Source organism: Acomys minous (genome assembly GCF_964271855.1).
Source record: "Acomys minous genome assembly, chromosome: 3".
NCBI classification, from domain to species: domain Eukaryota; kingdom Metazoa; phylum Chordata; class Mammalia; order Rodentia; family Muridae; genus Acomys; species Acomys minous.
The window spans coordinates 43,857,351-43,875,285 of record NC_140485.1 but is presented as its reverse complement, the minus strand read 5'-3'; the positions used below and the strand labels follow the sequence as shown (position 1 = coordinate 43,875,285).

Below are 17,935 nucleotides of genomic sequence, written 5' to 3'. Positions count from 1 at the left end.
GCAATCAATGAATCCATCTAGCAAGAGCCAGGAGTCTCGTGCCTCTGCAGTCCTGTCACATGATGCCTCACAGAGACAAACAACACTGAAGCCTTCAGCATTTGGGCTTACAGAGTGCTCAGGATTTATGGAGCTTTCCAGGAAGTGCTGCTTAAAAGGGAAATAGGGCATTGGCAAAAACTCAAAGGTCCCTAGCACGGTCTGCAAAGCTTTCCTTTGAAATGGTGGCATCACTGTTCCAGCAGCAGATCTCCTATCTCAATCCTATAACAACTCAGCAAAACCTGAACTGATCAGAACCATCATTTTTTCCGACTTATGAGCACACTCCCAATCCCATTCATTTCATAGTCAAAGATACAAACTGTACTTTTCAATCCAACTATATGCATTTCTATGAGCTGAGCTGACCTGACCCGAATGTCACCACATTCAACTAAAATTCTGCACAGGCTTCTCACACACCCCTGTGGCATCAAGGACAAAACAGTCACACGCATGGGGACACAGCACACAGTCAGGTCCACAGATGGAATCTGTGGTGAGCCTCACCTGGATAGTCTGCCTGTGCTCTCGGAACACGTTGACTCTGATCACCGCTTTATTAAACTCGGGGTTTAGAGACTGCACAATCTCATAATCCAGGTGCTCCTGGTGAAGAAAGAGTCACACCCATGACAAGTTTCAGAGACTCACTACTGAGGAAGCAAGCATTCTGCAGACCACTGAGCTGAATTCCAGCATTAAAGCAAGAGGTCGACCCTACATCCCTACCTGATACTGCAGAGCATCAAATCCTTTAAATACAAATTCGAACAGTGTGTGGAGGTTATCCGGGCTTGGGGAGGTGACAAAAATATTGGAATACCTGCAGAACAAAAGAAAAGTGGGAAAGGTGGCTTAGAAATTAAGAGACTTAGGACATTTTATAGAAGCAAATAAAATTAAGAAATAGTTTTTGGTTGTTTCTGTCACAAAATGATAAGCGCAGACAACAGGAAAAAAAGGGACATATTTGGGGAGAAAAGGAAAGCAACTGAGACCTGAGAACACGCCTCCTCAAAACCACTACAAGCAGGCTCGCTGGCAGCGAGCACATGGCTACCTCACCAGCGCCAGGGGTGCTGTGACAGACTACAAGAACAGCTGTCTATGTGCAGAACCCACAACACACTGCTCCAACCCAATGTCCTGGCAGGAGGGGCAGCCTTACACTCACCACTAACTAGACTGAGGTTTTCAAACTATGAAGTCATGGAGCGCAGTGGGTGCTGAGGCCAAGGCCAAAGCTCTGCCAGTAGCAACTTGCTAGGGGTAGTCATTAGAATTCCCTGGGCCTTGGCTTGCCCACATACAAAATGCCCTTTGAACTCTAAGTATCACCAAGGAAGACAGCACACGTAGGGTTGTAGGTCTATCACCTGAGCACACTCTGGGCAATCGCATAAATACTCCATTCAGGACAAGCACAGAAATAACATCTTACTGAAAGCAAACAAGACCCACTACCAACCACCGCCATAACATAGTTCACTTGTGTTTGTTCAGCTGGCAAAGCTGCTCACAGACACTCTGATGCTGAAAGGTTTTCTTTGCATTTGTGCTTGTTCAACTTAAGTAGCAAACAAAAGACCCTGGTACTGTCGCTATGGCCAGCGTGCCCCTCGGTGGCCTTGAGGAGAAGTGCTGAGGCTTCCAGATAGGTACCCAAGACCTTGACAGAAGTCACATGGTCACCAGCCCTGATGAGGAACCAGAGACAAGTCCGCCAGGTTCCTGACCGAAATCCCGCACACCACCCATGGGGAGCCCTTACCCGAATGCCACTGCTCCAGCAATAGCCAGTCCCAGGGCTGCAGACTTGCCCCGGCCTCGGGCAGCGGTGAGTGCGACAGTACTCCTCAGAGTCTTCTCCAAGATCCCCTCGGTGAATTTCAAGACAGCTTTGGCCTGTGCAGAGGGAACATTAAGTGAACAAGCAGAAAGGCTCCTGGTTCAGCTCTTACCACCATCCCTGGAGAGGTTAGGCTGATGCCAAGGCTAACCAGAGGGCATCAGTCCCTATAGGCCAGAAGGCACGGCTCAGCACCTATCTTTCTCACTCTCTTGCTGGCTCCTCACCTTTGTCAAAACCAAAAGTGCCAAGTGAGTGACCGAGGCTCTCAAGTGTCTCCACTGTGGACCTCTCCCTCACATGCCACACTCGTAAGCACTTAGGGACTCCTATTCAGCTCCACTCATGTAACCGACATCTCAGACTTGAAGCTGATGTGGACGAGCTCTCCCCACCCCGCCCGCACCCAACTATCAGCTTCCCCACCGGAGTTTAGCTGTCTACTTCTGTGCTCAACCCCCTCGATTTTCTCATGCGGTCCTGGTTTTCTAGTACCTCCTTTCTGTGACTCCTTCAGAACAGAGCACTGCCATTCTTCACAGCCTCCTCTCCAAGTCGCTCATAGCCACCCTCCTGACCCAGCTAACTCCATCGTAACAGCAGCTTCCTGATTCAGCCCACACTCTACCACAGCCTGCAGTTAGCTCAGCAGCCAGAGGACCATTTTATAAGCTTGGATGCTTATGCTTCCACGCTGTGCTAGGAGACACAAAACTCTCCTCTGTCACCAGCTCTTATGCCACAGACCTCCCAGTGGCCTGTAATAACCTCCATTTCCACCCCCACCTACTTCTTGCTGCCTGCCCTGCTGGCCCTAACCCAAACCACACTCCTGCCGGGGGCCTATGCAGCTGGTGACCATTCTGCCCAGGGACTCATTCCCCGGCTCCCTTGAGGCTTTGTTCAAATATCTCTTCTAAAATGTCCGCCCCTCACCCATGCATCTAGAAGCATCATTCTGCTATGTCCTAGGCCTCTAGGCTGCCTTTCCTTTTTCTCTGCTGTAAATAGCTCTTCCCACTCAACCATATGATTTAGTGGAAGACACTAATTTCCTCCATACAGAATCTGACTCATCCTACAGAGCGGTGGTTCTCAACCTTCCTACTTCTGCAACCCTTTAAACCCTTCCTCATGTCGTGGTGACCCCAGCCATAAATTATCTCATTGCTACTTCATAACTTTAATTTTGCTACTGTTACAAATTGTGATGGAAATACCTGATATGGGTCCCTCAAAGGGATCGTGACCGCAGGTTGAGAACAGCTGCTATAAAGGATGAGCTCCGGGCAACGTCGAGATGGCTCAGCAGTTAAGAGCACCGGCCAGAGAACCCAGGTTCAATTCCCAACACCCACATGGCAGCGCACAACTGTAACCCAAGTTCTAATGGACCCGACTCCCTCACATAGACATTCATGTAGATCAAACAGCAAGTGTACATAAAATAGATTAACTAATTGTTTAAAAGGTAGGGGAGTGAGCTCTGAAGGTTCCCTTGTTCTCCACCAGGCCTGGTCCCCAGCAAGTGCCTGGCACTAGACAGGAACAGTGACTAGATGGAAAGCATACTACCAACTGGGGCCAAACCTAGGTCCCCAGTGAGAGCAGGAAGGAGGCCGTGCCTGTCTGGTGCCGAGGAGCCTGTCTTATTCTCCGGGCAGCAGCAGTAAGATGAAGGCCCTGTGCAGTCAGGCAAGGGACTTTAGAGCACCAGGCTCTTCCTATGGAAACACCCAAGGGATCGAGGCATATGTGTACTTAACTCATCCTTTCCTGAATGACGTTTTATTTTTTTAAATCTTAGGGTAGAGAAGCTCCAAATGCTAATTTAAAAAAAAGACTAAAATATTTATCTAAAATGAAAGGCTAACATGAAAAAGACAAATAAACAAGTAATACAGGCATGAGCAGACTTCATAACCTATAGGGAAATGAAAACAGGAATAACCAGGAACATCCGCCTGCCTCTCTCGTGCTAATGCCAGGTAAAAACAACCATCAGCCGTGCCCAGGTCTGATCAGTAAAGACTCAAATGCGGCTGTACAGAAGCTGGAAGGAAGGCACACTCCTGCGCTGTCGGCAGCACTACCAGGTGGTGGCACACTCTGATCCAGTAGCTCCTGGATAGAAGAGCCACAGATCTGTCTGGGAGAATATCCTAATAGGAATTCTTTTTTGAGACAGTGGCTCGCTAGATGTAGCCCAGGCTGGCCTCAGAACCAATGATCTTCCTGTCAATCACTGGACAAGTGTTCAGAATACAGGCAGACACCATCACACCCAGCAAAGTTTTCTATTTTGTTACTAGGCATACTTCCATCTTTATTAATTGGTTTTTGTTTTGCATGGCTCCTTTCCTTTTTTTTTTTTTTTTTTTTTCCCCTCTAAAGACAGGGTCTCATGTATACTCACTAGAGTTTCATAGCCCAGCAAGATCCTGAACTTCTAAAGCACCCGTGTCCACCTCCCGAACAGTAGGATTTCAGGCAGGCACCACCATGCCCAGTTTACGCATTGCTCTGTGCACACTAGATAAGCACTCTCCTGAGCCCCATTCCCTTTTTTGAGGAGGAATTTCAATATATAGCCCGGCCTGGCCTACACTCATGGCAATCTCCTGCTTCAGCCTCCCGAGTAAGCTTTTTTTATTTGATAATCGCTGTTCCCAGTACTGTAGTTTCTCTCAAATCCTGTTGCTCACTCTCACCAGAACAGGAGTAGTTCAAAACAACCTAGAGGCTGCAACCTAGCCAGCACAAAGAGCTTATAATTAGGGCTGGGTGTGGTGGCACATGCCTTTAATCTCAGCACTTGGGAGGCAGAGGCAGGCGGATCAATGAGAGTTCAAGGCCAGCCTAGTCTACAATGTGAGTCCGGGACAGCCAAGGCTACACAGAGAAACCCTGTCTCAAAAAACAACAATACAAAACAAAAACAAAAGTATAAGCAAAACACCCAGCACTCGAGAGGCAGAGGTAGGTGAATATCTGAGGCCAACTTGGGTTACAGAGAGAGCTCTAGCACAGGGATCTATGGGGCTGCACAGAGAAGCCCTGTCATGAAAACAACGACAGCAGGAGCAAAACCCTTTGTCCCATCAAACCTGACTGAAATTAAAGAACACAAAGCTATCATCCTCTATGGAAAAGACAGTTTCTCTTTAAACACAACCTCTCTTCTCAACTCAGCTCCCTGGCTGACTTTCTTTGTGCTTAGACAACACCATATAGTCCTGATGCTCGAGCTGCCATGTCCTAACCTGGTCCCTGTCGCTTTCCGTCTTACCCTTGTGCCCTCACCAACAGGGTGGGGCAGCCCTGACCCCACTCGTACCTGGTCCAGGGTCTTGCAGCAGTCCACCAAAACACCCACGGGCTGAGTGTCCTGCAAGCTCTCTTTTAACTCCTGCAACTCCACAGCAGCAGGACTGAGGTTCTCATCCTACCAGATAAGAGAAGGCAGTTTGCCCCAGCCCAGGAGCTCACTCGGAAACCACACCCCCACACCCAACACATCCCTGCTCCCCTCAACCAGACTCACCGGGGCCTGAGGAGGTAAGGCCTCAATGTTGGCCGCATGGGAGGAGATGGGCAGGATGTTGAGCTGGTCATCGATGACCAGACACTTCTTACAAGACGCCAGGGAGAGTATAAACCTGAGTGAGGGACAAGGCTGCTCTGTGAGGTGACAGGGAAGGCAGACAATGTCTAAAGAGGAAGTCAATAGACTCCCCCCACCCCCAGGAAAAGAATCAGAACCCAGGTGGACTCCAGTGAGCTGCTTCCGCTGCCTCTGCAAGTCACCTGAGTGCATTTATATAGGAAAAGCAAGGAGCCCAGGCAGAAGCTCCAACATCAGCGAGCACCACTGCTCCTGGGCCATTTGGCCCACCCCTCATCCAAAGCTCCTTAGCAACAGGCAGCTCCAGAACCAAGCCATACAAGGTCACCAGTCACACAAAGAAATAGTAATATAAATCAATCTAACACTTGTCACACATGGAAGAAAAAAGCAAAAGAGGAGGAAAACAAAGCTCTCTCTAAAAAATAACACATTTCTTGCATAAAGGAAAACATGACTTGGTCATACACTTCAACCATCTTCCATGCACGTGTTTGGATAGCACGGTCCCCACAGGCACACACAACGGAACGCACAGGCACAGGGAGTGGCACTATTTGAAGGATTAGAAGAACTACTGCAGTCACCAGCACTCAGTTAGCTGCCCCTCCTCCTCCTGACCTCATCGCCCTCAGCCAAAGCACCACAGGCTGGGGTTGGAAAGGCCCCTGAGCTCAAGGCCAGGAGGGTTTCTTAGCCTCAGCAGAACTGGCATCTTGGAGCTAATGGTTCTTTTTCTTGGTGACAGTTTTGTCCACTGGGAGTTTTCAGCACCAAGCCTGGCTTCTGAGCACTCAGTACCAATGGCTTCTACCCCACCATCCCCACAGTCATGACGGTCAAATGTCTCCAGATATTGCCTAATGTCCCTAATGGGCAAAGTCATCCTTAGTACAAAACTTCTGATCTAGCCCGAAGCTTAAAGCAGTGCTTCTCAATGCTCATACTGTGGCCTTTTAATACAGCCCCTCATGTTGTGCTGGTCCCAACCATGAAACCATTTGTTGCTACTTTTAACTGTGATTTTGCTGCTGCTATGAATCAAATGTAATTATCTGTTCTGCAGGCATCTGGTAGGCAGCTCCCATGAGAGGGTAATTTGGCCCCCCAAAGAGGTCACCACCCACAGGTTGAGAGCCAGTAGCTTAAGGTGTCTCACTGGCTACTAATGTTTCTTAAAAATGAAACGCTGGTGAAATAAATTCAGGAAACAATCAGTGAAGAAGCAGACTCTAGCTCCGTGGTTCAACTTCCTAACACTGCAGCCCTTTGATACAGCTCTTCACTTTGTGGTGACCCCAACCATAAATTCATTTCACTGCTACTTATAACTGCAATTTTGCTACTATTATCAATCACAATGTGAATACTTGATCTGCAACCCCTGTGAGGGTCACAACCCACAAATTGGGAATCACTATTATAGCTGCTGCAAAACATTTCACAGGTCCAACAAATGCATGTGAGCATTCACAAAGAGAAAGATTACCAACATTTCCCAGATTAACTGGCCAAAATACTTTCTTATCGTAAGGTGCTTCTTTAAAGGCTGGTGCTCTTTGAGATGCCTTCAGGGGAAGTGATCCAGATCAGCAGTTCTCAACCTGTGGGTCCTGACTCCTTTGGGATTAAATGTCCCTTTTCAAGGCTCACCTAAGACCACTGGAAAATACATATTTACATTACAATTCACAACAGTAGCAAAATTACAGTTATGAAGTGGCAAGGAAAATAATTTTAGGGTTGGGGGTCACTACAACCTAAAGAACTGCATCAAAAGGTTGCAGTGTTAGGAAGGTTGAGAACCAGTGGTCTGGATAAACCATTCCTTGGACAGAAGAGTAAGCGAAGATTCAAAGAGGAAAGAGAAGCCACCAAAGCTAGTGAGGTCAGCAGCGCTGCCTCTAGCCCTTGCTCTTCCTGTTTGGTCCAGGTACACTGCTCTCTGAGCCTCACTGCTGGCTGGATGCACTTGCTACTCTAGTCCTTGGGGAGCTGAGCAGCTGAGTCCTGAGGTTGAAGCCAGTTGGAGCGACACAGTGAAAACCTGTCTAAAACAAAACAAGCCTCACTCTGTTTAGAAAGCCTGTACCACACCCTCAGATACAAAAGCAGACGTGTTGGGTCCAAGATAAACACATTTCTCCCGGACAGGAACTGGCCTGTAGACCTACCTCTCGTTAAATCTTCCCACCACGTCCTGATGGGCTTCGGTCCTGTACCTGGAATGCACATCCTAAGAAAGCAAGACAACATCCATTGACAAAATCTTCTAAGAGCAACATGAAACACTAACCTAGAGACAGATGTCAGTAAACCTGTGAGAAGTAAGGCCCAGCACCATGTGCAAGATCTCTACCCCACTAACCGCCCCTCACCTATCACCGACGCTTTCCACACTTGAGCCAGCACAACTAGCTGAAGGTACGTGCCAGACACGTTGTGTGCAGTGGTTAACTAGCAAGAATTCTGTTCTCGGGAGCTTATGGCCCTACAGCTAAAGACGAATAAGTGTTACAAATAAAACACAGTGTGGTAACAGCGAATGAGGACAACCACTTACTTAAAGTCGCCAGGAGAGGCCTTTCAGAGATGGGAAGCAGACTGGGAGGGTGAGCACACAGCCAGTACAGGGGGAATGCATAAACTACTGGGGACCGGGTCACCCTCGGGGTCACCCTAGCTAACGGGTGGACCATACACACCAGGTGAGGACAGCTAGGTCCCTGCTCTCACAACTAGCAGAAAACAGACGAAACACAAATAATGTCAGGGTGCTGTCAAGTGCTTTGAAGAAACACAATTGTGGTGGTCTGAATAAAGATGGCTCCCATAGGCCCATATATTTGAATGCTTGGTTGTCCCGTCTAATTTTATGTCAATTTGAAACAAGCTGGAGTCATCAGAGAGGAGGGAGCCTCAATTGAAAAAAGTCTCAATAAGACAGGGTTGTAAGCAAACCTGTGGGGCATTTTCATAATTAATAACTGGTGTTAAGACGGCTCAGCCTATTGTGGGTGGTGCCATTCCTGGGCTGGCAATTCTGGATTTTATAAGGAATCAGGCTGAGCAAGCCATGGGGAGCAAGTCGGTAAGCAGCACCCCTCCATGGCCTCTGCATCAGCTCCTGCCTCCAGTTTCCTGCCCTATGTGAGCTCTTGTCCTGAACAGTGATGTGAAAACATAAAGCAAACACTCTTTCTTCCATAACTTGCTTTTGGTCATGGTATTTGATCACAGCAACAGGAATCCTAACTAAGACATTAGTCGTCAGGCAAAGACACTATTTGAGAAGGATTAGGAGGTGTGGCCTTGCTGGAGGAAATATTATCTCAAGCAGGGCTTTGAGGCCTCAGAAGCCCACGCCAGGCCCAGACACCCTCTCTGCCTACAGGTTGTAAGCTCTCATACTTCTCCAGCACCATGGATGCTGCCCTGCTAGCACCCTGTCTGCCAAGATAAGGGACTAACCCCTGCAAGTGTGAGCAAGCTCCAATAAAATGCTTTTGTAAGAGTTGCCCTGGTCAGCCAGGTGTGGTGGCGCACGTCTTTAATCCCAGCACTTGGGAGGCAGAGGCAGGCGGATCCCTGTGAGTTCAAGGCCAGCCTGGTCTACATAGTGAGTTCAGGACAGCCAAGGCTACACAGAGAAACCCTGTCTCAAAAAATAAAAATAAACAAAAAACAAACAAACAAACAAAAAAGAGTTGCCCTGGGCATGGTGTCTCCTCACAGACATAGAGCAGTGACTAAGACAGTGCTGCAGATAAGAGAGGCAGACGAGACTGCCCAGCACAGTGTAATCCCACGACAACAGATGAAGAGTTGAAGCTCACTCTCATGCAGGTATTCAAGGGAAGCGCATTCCAGAAGAAATGTAAGTACAGAGGCACTGGGATGGAGGTGCCAGCCACGACTGAAGATGTCAGAGGGGCTTTAGTGGCAAGTGATGGTGGGCATGGGAGGGACAGAATGCAGCCTTAAAACCCGCAAAGTCCATCTCACCAGAAAAGCCATTCATCAGATGCCAGGGCCAATTGCAGCCACAAGGCCCTCCCTGAGGATGACTTGAATGCTGGCTCTTAGAATACTGACCTGGCGACCCTAATGGAGCCAGGCGAGACAGCCCCACTTCTTACCATGTCCTCACTGTCTTGTCTGGGAAGGACACTACCTCTCCCCATAGCTTAAGTTCTTGCCAGACTTAAAGTAGAGCTAGCAACTACTTTTTTTGTTTTGTTTTGTTTTCCCTTGAAAGATGAAGGCCAGTGAGGAAATCTGCAGTTTCTGTAGATAATACACAAATTCAGTCCCAGGCCCACAGTGGTACACACCTATAATTCCAGCACTGAGAGGGCTGGGGCAGAAGGTTTAAGACCAGTCCTGGCTGTAAAGTGAGGCACTGCATCTCAACCTTACCACTGTGGAACTGTAACTGTCCAAAAGCAAATGTGACACTTGGGATTCCTTGTCACATGTGAAGAGGATCCATCAGTAGTGACGGTGACATAGCTGCTGTGTAGACCACTCCCTGAAGGTGTCTACAAACCACAACAAAGGCAGGCTGCTCTGCACCAAGCTGAAGAAGCATTAAACTTACCATGGTCATCGTGTACAGCTGCCTAAGCGAATTCATGGTCCGCAAGAGGATGACCACCAGCCCACCACCTTCCACCGTTTCTATAGTTCTGGCCAGCAAGTTTGGAGTTAATGCTTCAAAATCCTAGAAGGAATTAGAGGCCTTAGAAAGGCTAGTGACACAAACAGCACAAACCTCAAAACCTCACTAGTGTCTCACACCTGCCCACCAGCAAACAAGGAAAGGCAGCATAGGAGGAGGCCCATCCCTGAGTATAAGAAGGTCTGGTATTATAATCTGATAAACCATTGGGAAGCAAGGTTTCCAATTTTCAGTTCTTCATATGGATTTCAGAAGCGTCTTTTCTGGACAACCTGACAAAACTAAACTGTACCACATGGGGGTGCTAGTGCCCAAAGGGACCAACACTCCAATGACTGGTAAAGGCTAGTGCAGAACACATGGGCTGAAAGCTAGCAGGGCTACTCACTGGAGACGCAGAAAGGAAAAACAAGAAAAAACCAAGAACTCCTATCCTTGAGTTTCCATCCTCATTTTTAACTTATATTGTATGAGGTATGTTTTCTACTTTACATAATTATGGTCATAGTACATATGTGAATATCACAAATATACTTAAAAATGTATGGATCTGTGCACAGACACTTTGTCATGGGAGGGGGATAAAAGGAGTGTCACAGACATTAAATAAAGTCAAATACCACAGAACAACCACCAAAACTAAGAAACATGTTTGATTTTTAACTTGTCTGCCAAGAAAACAAACAGCCACGGAGAACCTGGTAAAGCTGTGCTAAGGGAGCATGTGGCTCTCTATGGCCTGGATGGGGGTGGTGTGTGATATGCAGGTTAGGGCACAGAGCTGCCAGCAGGGCTCACAGGCTGAGAGATTGAGTCTTAGCTCCAGCAAGGACCTGAACTCTAGGGTGACGCCCAGCCCAGTGCTGAGGATTGCTGTGTTTCCCTTTATGAGGCCAGGCTTGTCTCAACCTCACAATTCTCCTGCCTAGCATCCCGAGGCACACACCACTGGCCCAGAACGGACTACATGAGCCATGGTGGGCAGGAAGCTGTGATGGCGCGAACACTCTACCTTCCACTACCTCTAGTCAAGTACAGGGAAAAAAATACAGAGTGAGTAATCCACTTTGCTTTTCAAAGTGGCCAAGTTGTCCAGTAATAATGCTTGGGGTGGGGGTAGCTACATGCGAACCTTCTCTCCTTACTCTACCCATTCTTAGCAACCCAAGCCACCCTCCATCCTGCCCTGAGGAAGCCACCCACCTGGAGGACACACATGCCGAACGTATTACCCAGGATCTTGTGGGTTTCGTTGTAGTAGCAGTAGCGAATGTTTGTGGCTGCTACGAAAAGCTCAAAGGGGTCATCTTGCTTTACGTTCAAGGTCCCACTCTTTATTTTCTTCTGTAGCTGCCGCATTCTCTTCTTCCGGTGACTGTAAATACCACCATCCCAAGAAAGGCAATTAGCCAGGGGCAGAAGGGGCAAGAGAGGTTCAGGGAACCTTTCATACCTGGAAGTCTCGGGGCAACTTAGAGGGGGCGAGTGCGACAGTGGCTGTCTCTGCCACCTTAAGGGTGAAGTGGTTAAGAAGGCAGGCTGCGGAGGCTGACAAGATAGCTCAGTGGGTAAAGGCCCGTGCTAAGCAAGCATGACAACCTGAGTCCAGTCCCTAGAACCCATATAAAGGTGGAAGGAGAGAACCAACTCCACGAAGTTGCCCTTGACCTACACACACACACACACACACACACACACACACACACACACACACACACACACACGTATAACACATATGTGTGTGTGTGTGTGTGTGAACTACTCCACTATTTGCTGTGACCTTCAGCAGACCAAGCATCGAAGCCTCATATTTGGCTACAACTGAAGCTTAAAACCAAACCTAGACACCTTGTTAATTACCCTAAGTCTGAAACCAAGGCTTCCTAGCTGTGCTGCTCTCTAAAGGGCCTGGGAAAGGTGGGGTGCTAGCAGGTTACTACACTCATGTTTCCTAGTCAAATACTTCACCTCTTTGTCCACAGTGCGGGTCATCTTTCAGGGGCAGTGCTTTTCTAAGAAAACCACAAAAGGATTGGGCTAGGACTAGCTATCCCTGAAAAGTTAGCTGTCCCTTATTTAATTTTTTTTTTAATTAAAAATGTATAGGTACTTTGTCTGCTTGAATGTCTGTGCAGTGCCATGTGGGTGCTAGGGATCGAGCCTGGGCCCCCTGCGAGAGTAGCTAGTTCTTTCAACCTCTGAGCCATCTCTCCAGCCTCCATAATCCTTTACAGAACAGCTCAAGAGACTTTCAGAATGGTGGTAGCCACTAGCTGACAGTTTGACACAGCACCTCTTACTGGCCGGGAACTATTCTAGTAAGCGAGGCTGGCCAGGCAACACCAGACACCCGCATGTCCCTGCTGTCCTCAAGGGAGGGGTTACAAGTACATGCTTGCAAGGCTAACCCCTTACCACCTGAGCTGTCCTTCCAGCCCTCGCTGAGGAAAAGTGGACCAGTTTTCAAAGCTAATAATGAGAACTGAGGCGTTCCTTTGTGGGCCTCCACTTCCCTCGTGGACTGATGCCCTTGGACAGGGGATTGATTGCCACTGCTGCTCCTGGCTCCTGCCTTTCAAGGTGTGGTGAACATCAAGAATGAACGTAGGCTGGAAGCGGAAGAGGAGATGGGGAGAGAATCCCACCCTCCTTCACCTTTTGAAACAGTGTCTCAACTTTACAGCACCTGACTGCTCAGCAATCCTCCCACCCCAGGTCCCTGAGTGCTGATATTACAAGGACAGCCACCACCACAAAGATGTGGCCACAGGACAGTTTTAAAAGTGAAACCAAGTGGGTTAAATTCGAAAAGAAAATCTTCCCAGGATACTGGCAGTTATCCAATTCCACACCAATCTCATATTTACCAAACAAAAAAACAGGCGCCTCTGACAAAATTCTAACATACGCAGCTGGTCTTGTTATCAATCTTTTAAAAATGCACAGAGGGGCCTAAGAGACGGCTCAGCAAGCAACCACAGCTGCTGAGTGTGGGGAGGGCCAGAGATTCCACGGGGGAAGCAGAGACCCCACTCCTGAAGCGAACCTATCACCTGCCCCCACGCACATGCCGCACTCTCACTCTCCACATGCATGCCCGTTCTCACAAATGCCTGGCTCTCTCCCTTTCCCCTGACCACACACTCTCACAATTTTAAAAGAGAAAACAGAAAGATAAGGAGAGAAAACACCTAATAAAACAGGCTTATTTCATGGACAGGAAAAAAAAATGGTAATCACAGTGTACTATCCAGCAGACCAGAGGACAGTCTGACTAAGAAAGCGTCAAGGAGACAGATGCAGAAAGCAAGAGACTTCAGTAGCTGAGGTCAGGGAAGTGGAAATGGCAGCCTCAGCGTAGCGGGCAGGGGGAGACTTGTCACAGTATGGGGAAGGCAGAGGCAGAGCTGAGCGCGAACACCAAAGCTGAGCACACTTGAGGCTAACAAGGCAACGAGGCTCATTTGCCAGGTCTCCACCACATGACTACAACTAACCAGATTACTATGTGAGGCCCCAGATGGAGGCATCGTGCCACAAGAATCATGAGAGAAAGCTGGAGTTCTCCAGATGGTTGGCCTTAGACATAAAACTCAATTTATATTCCTGCCAGGGAGACAGGGAAAAAACCCAGCTAGTTCACCGTAAGAAGTACAGATCAGGGCTGGAGAGATGGCTCAGTGGTTAAGAGCGCCACCTGCTCTTCCAGAGGTCCTGCGTTCAATTCCCAGCAACCACCTGGTGGCTCACAACCATCTACAATGTGATCTGATGCCCTCTTCAGCAGATAGAGCACTCATATACAATAAATAAAATAAATAAATCTTTAAAAAAAAGAAGAAGTATAGATCAGACAGATGTACAGAAACGAGAGGCTGGCCAAGACAAGAAACAGATGCACTAAAGCTCCGGATTACCTAGCCCTCAGCAGAGCTGAAACCTTCACTCCTAGGCCCTGAATTATCCTTTATATTCCCAAGGTGCAATGTGTGTTTGCTCAGGAGGTCTCCTCTACATTTTCTTTCAAGATTTATTTATTTATGTGTGTGCCTGCATCTGTGCCTATGTGAGTACATGCGCACAGGCATGCATTTATGGAGCTCAGAGACTCCTTGGAGCTGGAATTGCAGGGATCTGCAGGATGCCCAGCCTGTGGCACAGCTTGTTGGGATCTAAACTACAGTCCTCGTGACTGCACAAGCACTCTTAACCACTGAGCCATCTCTCCAGCCCTACCGCCAGAAGTCCTGACCCCGATGCCTTCAAACAAGAGGAGTCTAGCTATGGACTCGGTGGCAAAGCACTCACCAAGCACACATGAAGTACTGTGGTCAACACCCAGCACTACAACACAAAGCGGGGAGGGTGGGGGTGGCAAAAATAACCAACTGTCTAGTAAACAGTGAACTGGTGTAAGCTCTTTAAAGGAAGAGGGAAGAGACCCTGTCACCTTGGGCATCAGATCTCTAGGAATGACAAGAAGCACAAGGCCACCGGGATCTTAGAAGGAGAAGCCAGGCAGGAAAGGAGTGGCTAAGGGCAGAACACTGACCTAACAATAGAAGGACTCCTCAAATACGGTCTAGGGATTTTCTCCCTGCACTTAACCAAGAAGTACAAACTGAAAGTTGAATGTGACATCCATCTGACAGCCGAGCTTACCTGCTAAATCCCAGCTCTTTCTTGTAACACCACAGAACTGAGGGCCGAGCCTTCACAGTTGCTTTGGACAACATATGATGAAGAATAACTACCTGCCAAGAAAGGTAGGTCACAAACCCTCAGTGTCAAAGGCACCACAGGGACTGCCAGGCCCAAGGCCCCATTTGAAACAGATATAAAGTAACCTGCTGAGGAAAGCAGCCAAGATCACAAGACACGTGCTAAGCAGATGGGAACTAGAAGCCAGGTCACATATGCTTAACCTTAGCCAACCCACGTCAGGATTCCATAGGCACTGGCTCATTTGCTCATGCATCTAAATATAGAGGATTTACCGTTTCCAGGTACTGAACCAATGTCCCCACTAGGTATTAGGCATCTACTGGCAAAAGGATCATAGCATCACTGTGTGCTGCAACGTCAAAAGGCCCAGATAATCTGCCAGCTCTTTGAGACAGGACACAAAGCACCCAAAGCAGCATTTACCAGGTCTTACCTGATCTTTCCCTCGATCACCAACCACAACAAAGAGAGACCTCTGCCTCTCAGCCACGCCATTCTCAATGAGAATTCGAATTCGGTTATCCACCTTCTTGCGGTGCATGGTGAAAGACTATCACTAAAACAGAAATAAAAAAGATGCAGATGAACTAAATACCTCATCTGAGTAAGTGGCACCAGGTGGCTGCCCTATGTGGGGGTTGTGCTTGGCACCTCTGTAATCCTAATTGCAACCTTAATCTTCAAACAACACCATAGGGAAGACAGTCAGTCTCCATCTTACAATCAGAAAACTAGAGGGATGGAATGTTCTTAAGCCTGGGAAGTCAGCAGAGAAGGGTAGTTTTTATCTCCATCAAGGAGTTTAAGAAAAATTAGGGGAGGCAGAAACAGGCTGATTTCTATCAGCCTGGTCTACATAGTTGGTTCCAAGACAGCCAGGGCTGCATGGAGAGAACCTGTCTTTAAAAAAAAGAAAGAAAAGGAAAGAAAAGAAAAGAAAAAAAAAAAGAAAACTCAGGACAGCATGTTAAAACTTAAGAATGACTAACGATTAACGAATATAATAGTAGCTATAGACCCAAAAGAATAGCAAAATAACACACAATATACTATTTTATCCTACTGGGTTTTGTTGGTTTTGTTTTTGTTTTTTCAAGGCATGGTTTCTCTGTGTAGCCTTGGCTGTCCTAGACTCCCTCTGTAGACGAGGCTGGCCTTGACCTTTCAGCCATCCTGCTGCTTCTGCCTCCCGAGTGCTGGGATTAAAGGCGTGCACCACCACACCGCCTGGCTTCTGTTTTTTAATAGTCTGACCTATCCAAGACTGGCCTTGAACTATCTTATTACCTGTAACAGATGAACCAAAGAAACATCAGTTACATTCCCACAGTGTTAGAGCATCAGGCTACATGATTTTAAAACTCCAGCACCTGCTGCACTCTCGACACATCCGCTTCCCTCCGTAATCACGGCTTCAGCAGGTCTTAATATAAAACACTATCACAACGAATGGCCCCTGTTTCAAAGGGGGAAAGCAGTATAAAGAATCAAGTATCCCAAGGCAACAAACCAACCAACAGTCTTCACACCCTGATCCCCCCAACTACAAAGCCTGAGCCCCTTCTTCTGCATAGCAGTTCAGTTTGTAGCTTTAAGTCCCAGCCACATAAAGACCCATAAAAAAATGAATGGGCACCTAATTGTCAGAATCTAGCTTTTTTTATAGTAGGGGAGTCCTAGAATTATTAGGTAAGGTCCTTGACTACAAGCTTTAATTCTAAGAGTTTGTTTGTTTTTTTAATAAATGAGAACTACACACAGACAAAACTAGATGTAAAATAACTGGAGTAAAATCTGATAATGGTCTAAGATTACTGTCGCCAAGAAAGACCTAATAGATAAGGCAATGCCGGAAACAAGATGAAATCTCTCTTGCCCTCTCCCTCTCTCCCATTGTTTTTGGAGGCAGTCTCACTACACTATGCAAACCAGGCTGGCCTTGAACTCAAATACTCCTGCCTCTGCCTTCCAAGCGCTGGGGTTAAAGGCGTTCGCCACCATGACCAACTAGATGAATTTTTATTCATTCTGCTGTACACCCAGCGCCCTGAGCCCCGCCACCACGAGGTGCACTGTCAAATGTGCTGAACTACTGCTGGATGGAGTGTAACTGAATGGATATAGTGCAGTATTTAGGAGCAGAATATCTGGGATTAAACCGCGTTAATTCAAAGCCTACCACTGCTACCAGAAATTGAGCAAGTTTCAGAAAGCCGTTTTGACACATACCCATTCTCCATTCTCCCAATGAGAAGCCCGAGTATGGGAAAGAACCACGCATGCCACAAAGTGCTCAAGAAGCCAGCCCCGAATGTCTGCGTATACGAGACAGGAAGTCTGTTGGGCCGTCCAGGCGAAGAAAGTCCGAAGATGGGGGTATTAGCAGGGACAGGGGCTTTCGTCCTTGATCCAGCACCAAGGGCCCAGAAAAAACACCAACGCGCACTCCAACATCCGACCCAGCCCATTCCATGAAGAGTACCTGCGTCCCGAGTCCGCCTGACTCCAGCCAGCCCACAAGGGAAGCACGTGAGCGCACCGAGCTGCTCCGGAGGTTTACGCTTTTGTGAATAGGACGCCGGCTAGCTGAGATCACCTGGAGATCACCTGGAGCTGACACTGCGCGCGGCACACAGCACGTGCGGAAACGTTCAAAGGTGGTGCTGGGAAGCAGGGGTGTGCGGGGACTTGCCACAGCTTCGTCGCTTAGTGATGACGTAACAGTCGCGCCGCAGGTTTCTACTGCGGTTGCGCACTACCTTCCCATGGCCACTGCAGTCAAGTGTGTGTGTGTTTTTTTTTAAATCCGAACCTATAACCCGGCTAAGGCGGGCGAAAATAACCATTTAGAGATCTAGAGGCACCGCATCAGGCGTTAAACATAGGCACCGGAACTCGTCTGCTGCAGCGTTGAAGAGCGCCACTGTAGTCCAGGGCAACAGTAGCTGATGAAAGCGTGGGTGCTGTTTTACCGAACCCCATTTTTAACATTGAAACTAGACCAGTGGCT

General features: G+C 48.0%; 1 protein-coding gene across 2 annotated transcripts in view; it reads right to left on the bottom strand.

Moving 5' to 3' along the window:
- The window catches only part of NAT10 (N-acetyltransferase 10), a 37,615-nt gene extending 19,955 nt beyond the window's left edge, over positions 1–17,660 (bottom strand). The window contains exons 1-12 of one of the 2 annotated variants that reach the window (XM_084774971.1): positions 17,502–17,660; positions 17,408–17,449; positions 15,359–15,481; positions 14,863–14,954; positions 11,404–11,575; positions 10,120–10,242; positions 7,694–7,755; positions 5,439–5,553; positions 5,232–5,339; positions 1,817–1,950; positions 775–868; positions 553–651 (exon numbers count right to left, since the gene is read on the bottom strand). In XM_084774971.1, the coding sequence (XP_084631097.1) occupies positions 553–651; positions 775–868; positions 1,817–1,950; positions 5,232–5,339; positions 5,439–5,553; positions 7,694–7,755; positions 10,120–10,242; positions 11,404–11,575; positions 14,863–14,954; positions 15,359–15,466 (1,107 nt within the window). In that variant the 5' untranslated portion in view covers positions 15,467–15,481; positions 17,408–17,449; positions 17,502–17,660. Of the gene's footprint in view, positions 1–552; positions 652–774; positions 869–1,816; positions 1,951–5,231; positions 5,340–5,438; positions 5,554–7,693; positions 7,756–10,119; positions 10,243–11,403; positions 11,576–14,862; positions 14,955–15,358; positions 15,482–17,154; positions 17,362–17,407; positions 17,450–17,501 lie in introns of those variants that run through there. The other variant, XM_084774972.1, reaches the window with a different exon arrangement.
- Positions 17,661–17,935: the final 275 nt, after the last annotated feature.